This window comes from Hippichthys cyanospilos, chromosome 6 (assembly GCF_059441005.1).
Source record: "Hippichthys cyanospilos isolate Australia breed blue-spotted pipefish chromosome 6, RoL_Hcya_1.0, whole genome shotgun sequence".
Classification (NCBI taxonomy): Eukaryota; Metazoa; Chordata; class Actinopteri; order Syngnathiformes; family Syngnathidae; genus Hippichthys; species Hippichthys cyanospilos.
Window position 1 is genome coordinate 11,012,156 of NC_142374.1, and position 8,112 is coordinate 11,020,267.

The window sequence follows — 8,112 nt, forward strand, 5'->3', positions numbered from 1 at the left end:
ATTAGTTTAGAATAAATGCCATGCTTGGATCAGCAGGAATAGTGTATACTGTTTATTTGAGGACAATGCCCTAATTTTTAGGATAATGACATTTCGGATGCTAGTTGGATCACTTTTCAATCTTTAAAATCTTTGTTTACGCTTGGGTTGGGAAGAATAATAGAATTGTTGATCTTTACAAATTTGATTGAGAATCGGCAATTGACTGTTGAACAATCATGCCTGTTATATTGATGATGGAACACTGTCTTCTGTTTGTGTTGTCTTTCTTTTTAGTAACATGCTCAACGGGATATGAAAAATGAAGCAAGGATAGAGTGCCATGTTTTGCAGGATGAGTGGTATTAAACAATGGTTCACAAGAAGAATCACCATTGATAATGGAGCTCTATCAATCCTCCTCTATGGCATTCTTTTGGTCAACACAAAACAGCAGCAATCATTAGGACATGCATTGACTAAAATGTTTTTTTAAATATTCATAAAATATAAATAAATCAATGTCTTGTTTCCATCAAAGTCAACTAACAGAGTTTGACCCCCAAATGAATCTTTGACATCTATATTTGCTGGCAGTAAACGAGTAAAATGTTTTTCTTCAAAGTGGCATTTTTATGTATTTGCCAACTGCTAGTCAAGTAAAATATTGATGGTGTACATCAATAGAAGTGAATGAATAACTGGAATTATATAGTGAACAAAAATCATAACAGAATATATTTTGATTCTTTGAAGTGGGAACCTTTTGCTCAATTAGCTTTAAGAAGTGAATGATGCTTAATAAACTGGAATGGCTTTTAGTTCACAGCTGTGCATTTCAAGAGTTAATAGTTTCAATTTCCTAATGCGTGTGAGACCATTTGAATTTAAAGGTGTTTTCTAACCTTAGACTGGTACTGTACTTTGTCCCAATTTTCATATTAGATATAGCAGGACAATGCCTCCCAAAACACATAAGAGCTGGATCACACACTATACAGTGGTCTTCTAAAATCTTCAACATGATGAGCGCATTCATCCCACCAGCAATTGCCCACTACATGGAAAAGGGATAATGCACCTTGAATTTTCACCGCTTGCTACTTTTATGTACAAAACAACTCTTGTGGAAAAAATGGAAACCCTGTCGCATGATGCCATTCTACATGAATAGTCCTTGTGTGTCACTGGCATGTCCATTATTTCCTTTATGCTCATGCAAAGGCACCAAGTCAACAAAAGCACACCAAGAATAAATAAATAAATAAATAAATAAATAAATAAATAAATAAATAAGAATGCCACCTGCCGTTTGTGAACGTGGCAGAAGAAGATCGGGTAGAATATATCTGGATGTGGAAAGAAGACAGGCCAACAGAGGCTGAGCGCCTCATGAATATGTGCAATGGATTACACAGGGTGTTTGTCACAGGTGGCTGGAGGAGACTAACGTGTGAGACAGTGAAAGGGGTGTGAAGTAAGAATCTATGTCACAGATGATTTTCAGGGGATTACATCTCACTTCTTTTTTTTTTCCTTTAGCTTTTACAGTATGTCACCTTTATCGCGTGCTTGTTCACGTGCTTGTCTGACAACAAAATTGACAATAGGACAATGACCCGAGATGAAAGCTTGATCAACTGGAGCAACAGTGCGGCATTCCATTGCTCTGTCCTTCACACATGAATTTAGAATCCTCTATGTCCCCTCCAAGCTCCTCAAAAATAAGCCACTAATCCACTCTGCGTTCTCAGATATTTGTTTGGTCCTCAAACTTGGCATGTTTTATGTTTGCAGTACGTAATGTCCACTGGCGTTTTGCATAATTAGGCCGCTCATAACAAATACAGACAGATTCTAATGGAATGCAAAGAGGACATATTTATTTTAATTACGACTCTCACTTGCTTTCATCCTTCCCTACCCTCATCCATCCACTGCCTCCCCCAGGTAATGGAGGTAGCTTGGTCAAAGGGTACAAAATAGAAGAAGTGTCTTTTTCTTTCCTTCAAAAGGTCAACGCACCACGCAGCTGTGTTAAGAAAGCGTTTGACCTTCTAGCATATCACAGCTCACTGATGCTCAAACACTCTCACAAGGAAACCTTAAGGTAAACAACAGCCCGGTTTAAAGCACTCCCGTCAAAAGAGAAAAATGTGTATTAAACATGCTGGGAACAGCCATGATAATCGATTCTTTGAAGGATTCATCTGTACACATGCTGGTTTGTCAATAGGACTTTTTTCCTCTTTTTTTAGAGAGAACATTTTGGCATTAAAAGTCATAGGTTTAGGACTGATACAGTTTGTGGGATTATAAGAAGGACAATAAAAAAACGGCAACTTACTTATTTGTTGGCTGGGTAAAGTTTAACTGGATCCTTGCAGTGATCCACTATCATCTAAAACCTCCAACCTACATAAAGTTGACCATTTTATTTGCGTTTTGGTCATTTCTATTTTTTTTTTAAACTGCTGATTCAGAGCAAATGAGGATCCAGCAGGGCTCAAATAGAAGTCACTCAAATATTTGCAAATATTTAACATCACTACCAATCTTGGGACTCATGGATAACCAATTCAATTGCAGCGGAGGCAGTTTGACGGTAACAGATCATAAGAGCAATTACGTAAAAACGCCTTAAGAAGGAGGCAAAACAACAAACACAACCAACCCCACAGGTCAATAAATGCCTTAAAGAGGAGACGAAAAAACTCGGCATTCCACATCGTAACTTGAAAAAACATAAGCCAGGTACGCCGTAACCCAGGGTTGCACTGTATTTGAAATACGCGGGGCAAAATGTGGATTCCACGGGTTTCACAGAGCCTGCATTGTTCCCGCATTTTGTCTCACCACCCAGCAAGTGGGTGATTAGCGATTCCTTCTTGGTTAGCTTGTTTGTTAGCCACAAGTTGCGCTACATGCATGTGCTCTTTTCATACTCGTCAAATAAATGATGATTGAAAATGTTCGCCCTTGTGTCAAGAGGACCAATTTTGTCATCGTGCTGAGCATTTGAGCGGTAAAAAACATTTGTTCAGCCCAGGGTCAGTTACCAACAAGTAGGGTACACAAATGAGCGCAGTGACGCATGCCACGTTACACATCAATGTTTTCTGTTGCGCATGCTGACCTGCGTACCTCTTATGTGCACACACACACATACACACATACACATATATATATATATATATATATATATATATATATATATATATATATATATATATATATATATATATATATATATATATGTATATATATATATATATATATATATATATATATATATATAAATGTATATATATATATATATATATATATATATACTGTATATATATATATATATATATATATATATATATATATATATATATATATATATATATATATATATATATATACATACACACATACACACACATTTGAGACGAGGGACTATGGCTTGTTTGTTGACAGCCTCACAAGGACACGCAAGATAGCTTTTTGTTAGTCGTTCGTCATTAGTAGTGGTCTATTAATATCTAATTTTCTTACACTTTCATTATAGTTTAAATGTTTTGGCTGCTCTGAAATGAGAATTGAGACCTTAAGGAGATCGTTTTGTATTAATGCAAAAATGGACGTTCGCCAAAAAGTTACATATAGTTTTGTCAAAAGACGTCACATATCCATTAATTGCAATTAATGGCACTGCTTGTAGTACATATTATGTAAAACCTTGAAATATATGTCAAATTATGAATTGCATTTCAAAGGTTTCTCTGAGCTGATATGATTTTTTTTCCTGTAAGAAAAAAGAAAAGCTGTTGAACAAAACAAACAAATCTAGCTCATTGTTATCATTTATTTTTTATTAATGGTCTTCTTTTTGAAACAATTCACAAAACATCCCATCAGCGCCACACTCCCTAAACATTTTTTGAACTTGGCTTTGTAAGGGGCATTTTTTTTTCCTCAATGAGCCGTTTTATCAAATTTAACATCATCTCCAAAGTTAACGCTTTACCTTCGAAAGTGCATTTCAATTACTGACGTTTAATGTTATAAGGTACAGCATATGATGCTATATGTGGAGAAGTGAGTTGAAAGGATGAAAGAACTCATCAAGCCGTAATGACAGACATTTCTCATTAGCATCATCATAAGCCTTTGTAGCTCATCACAATGTTCCCGTGTAACCAGTCTCCATTACAAAAAGCCCAGGAGTTCAAAAAAAAAAAAGTACACAAGGGAGATGGCAGATCTGAAAGGACATGGATCCCACACACGAGCGTTCTCGGGAGAAATAAGCTGCCAGAGGTTGTGGGGAAAAATGATTCATTGTGACCTGTCACGGACACGGCGTGGTTACATGGATGATGTTCATAGCGGGGAAACCGCAGGGAAGCAGAAGGTGCACGTATTGACTGAACACCCTTCCTTGCCATTTGATGGAACGCTGTAATTTATGACTGCAAATAGATATGAAAATGACAAAGTAACCACTCAAAGAAACTGTGGCTAAAGATAGGCAAATGTCTTTTTGAAATTGTCACCTGTTTAACAGCTTCTTCTCCTGAATTTACACATTTACCATGTCCTGCTCTTGTACATTCACATGTACCTTATTGTGCCCCACAGCTCTGTGCTTATTGAAATGTGCACACAGCAGGTAACCGTGGCATCATTCCGCTGGCTGCCTTCGGCAATTGTTTTTTTTTCTTTCTTTTTTTAATTTAATTATTGAGGCACCTTTCACCGTGGGTGTGTCATTTGCATTTTTTGATTACATTAAGCTGGAATTATTAAAGTTTATCTTCCCATTTACACCCCATTGGCAGATGCCCATTTCATCAGTATGTCACTTGAACCTTGCAGTGAAAATCCCCTATATATATATATATATATATATATATATATATATATATATATATATATATATATATATATATATATATATATAAAACCAAAAAAGAGGGTGGACTGCCTTCAAGAAGAAATGTGTTTTTGATATGTACTGTATTTGAACACTTGTATCTTTTCAGGGACGACAATACTTTTGGTATTTAATTTTAGTTAGTTTTGTATTTTCTTTTGACTTTTGTTGTGTGAAGTTTATTTCTTTCTAATTAGTTTTTTTTTTTTCTTTTTCAAATATAGGCTGTCATATTTTATTTTTTATTTGTTTCAGGCTTGTTTGTTTTTGGAGAATCTGTTGAGTGCAAAATATTGAAAAGTCACTAAGTATGGTGTAGTAAAATAAACAACAATTCTGAAACTGGCTTTTTTGAATATCCGGCAATCCTGAAATAATTGCAATTAAAATGAAATTGTATTGATTGGCGAAGGGGAAAACGAAGGACTTTTTGTTCGCTTCGGTTATTCTTAAACATAAGATGTACTTTTTGTTAATTTCAGTTATTCTAAGGCATTTTTTTATTTTAATTTGTTCAGGAAAATATAAATTTTTAATGTAGTTTTAGTAATGTGTTAAGTAATTTACTGTAAGGACAATGTTTTATAGACAGTACATATGATATCCACTGGGTCAGTTCCATCCAAAGAGAGTTGTTTTGATAGACTCCTTCCTCATCGCACAGCCCATTTCTCTCCCCTCACTGCGTATGCAATACCTTAAACAGTACATTTAACAGTCCATTGAGCAGCACGCCGATAAAAGTCCAAATCGTCCAATGCCCAGTGCAGGTGAATTTAAACGGGGAATAAAATCATAAGGTCTTAAAAAGATGAAGCATTAGTGAGGTGCCCGAGATAGACAAACGTGGATAAATGAATGTGAATAGCAATTAGATTAGGAAGAGTGAAAAGAGGGGTGGGAAAGATTCTTCCACCTGCAGCTCCCAGCTGTGCTGAGCATTTTCCGAACTGGTGCTCCGCGCACTGAGACTGTGAAGCTTTTCATTTGGAAAAAACAAGGATTCATAGCAGAGAAGATGAAAATCTGTGTACGTCTTATTGTGTACAGGGACTTTACAATAACAGATTCTATAAATAATCTACTTTGATCCCGTCTTGCCAACCCAGTGTTATATGGCATGTGAAGGAAGGAGACAACAGGTTTGCAGTTCTGGTGCAGTCAATTTGAAGAGTATTTGTATGAATTTTGCCAATATCATTGCAAAGATATGAGCATGTAGACTGCTGAGTTCTGAACTGATTGTGCATATGTTACATGAAATAATCACATTTACTTGGATATTATCATTTATCAAGGCGCTCGCAGTTTCTATTTACAGTCTTGAGCCGTAAAATGGAGTACAACATGCAATCTAATGAGACAATCTTCAACAGTTGTTATAAAAAATGAATACCACTTGCAGTATTTGGTCATTTCTTTTTTACCTTTTACTACATATTGTATGAGTATATAATTTTTTTATTACACTGAACTTTGTTGTGAGGAGTGGATTAATTCCTGTTACATTCCACTCAATGTTTTATGTGTATTTATGTTACCAAAAAAAAAAAAAAAAGAACACAGCTCAGAACACAGTTTGATCTACATAAATGTACTTTTCTACTACAATGGTCACTCAGCATATAAATCGTGAACTTTCAGAATGTTGCAGTACACAAGCTTTAAAACATTAAAACATGTTCAAAATAATATTTTGTGTTAAAGTCATACCCAAGCAAAAAATAAATAAGTTTGAGCGAGTGTTTTAATATTTTTTTTTTATTCCTACATGATCCACTCAAGTTCATGCATTCATAATTTATGTTTGCTCTGAAAGTTTCTGCTCCCCAAATCAAAACTTAACCAAAAGCCTTTTCGAAAAGGCAAAATTATGCATAATGCATGCTTGACCATTTCCATAGATTGCCCATAAGAAAGTAAGTTTTGCAGGAGCATGCAAATGGATTTCATTGTTCACCTGTTTCTGCTAAACTCTTAGCCGAGAGGTCAAAGGTCAGAACAATAGTCATTACTGCAAGAAAACCTCCTGATTCAACTTTCAAAAGTGATGAAAGATCAGTTTAGGTTAATTAATGTGAATCAATAAGTCTTCCAAAGACAACTGAGATGAAGGGGGGCGGGGGGCTTTTTTTTTCACTGTAAGATAAGCTCCAACAGAAGAGTTTCTTCAACACAGAGAGAAATTAAGTCTTTATTCAGCATCCCGAGAGACCATTTCTGTGAGTAGGGAATGAAATACCCAGGGGAAGCAACAAATAGAGCAGCCGAGCTATAACTCCCTCTTACTTTTTGCTTCTTTTGACAGCCCCCGCCACCTCGCTCACTTTGGTCCTTCTCTTTCTACAGAAAAAGAGTGGGGGAGATAGTCTAGGGGTGGGGGGCAAAGAAACGTTCAAGTTGGTGTCTGAGTGGAATATAGATGTGACTGGCGACAAGGGCTGAGCAGCAATGAGTTGCACACATTCACTCTAATTATCCATCCTCATCTTTTTTCATGTCCTGATTGTGATTACGGAAAGTCTACACGGCTTGAGTCATGCAGTTAAGCTTTTTTTGCCTGCTGTGACAGTGAAAACTTGCAATGACATGGTGCACAAGTACACGGTTGCACGAGCAGCTCAAAGCAATGTGTGCTTTGTGCAATTTTGGTACAAACTTGGAAAGCCACCGTGAACCGAAGGCACCCGCGCGCACATACACGCACGCGCATTCTTACCTGGTGCAGGAGGAAAACCATGCAAATGCGGACTCCAGTCTCCATCATGTTCGGTGCAAATTGCTCACGGTGTGGAACAGACACGGGCTCAGGACAGGGCGACAGAAGCAGCCTGTGCTCTGCTCATAATTCCACTGTTTGAGCGCCGGGGGGGGAGAGGCGAGCCGAGTTTCTTCGTGCGCGCAGTCAGCTGCCAACTTGGCCCCAATAACAGCTGCACTGACACCGGCACAGCGCTGGAGAGTTGAGGCAGACCACCGCCAACGGATTTATGAAGGGGGAGAGACGGTGGAAGGGGGGGAGAGGAGGCGGAGAGATGGAGGAAGAGGAGGAGGGAGCGAAGGTACGCGAGAGTGGACTCCAAGGCGCTTGTGTGGTGGAGTCACGTGACGCCGGACTTTTATCTTCACTGCAGCTAAGGAATCATTATGTGATTATTCCTTCGACCAGATAGCTTTACATCGGTGCCTGTCTGTTTGATACCTTCGTAGTA

At 37.5% G+C, this 8,112-nt stretch overlaps 1 protein-coding gene across 1 annotated transcript in view; it reads right to left on the reverse strand.

Annotated features, from left to right (window-relative positions):
• cdh13 (cadherin 13, H-cadherin (heart)) overlaps positions 1 to 7,876 on the reverse strand; it is a 249,822-nt gene extending 241,946 nt beyond the window's left edge. Inside the window, exon 1 of the mRNA XM_088417738.1 lies at positions 7,620 to 7,876. Coding sequence (XP_088273864.1) covers positions 7,620 to 7,667 — 48 coding nt within the window. The 5' untranslated portion in view covers positions 7,668 to 7,876. The remainder of the gene's footprint in view (positions 1 to 7,619) is intronic.
• Positions 7,877 to 8,112: the final 236 nt, after the last annotated feature.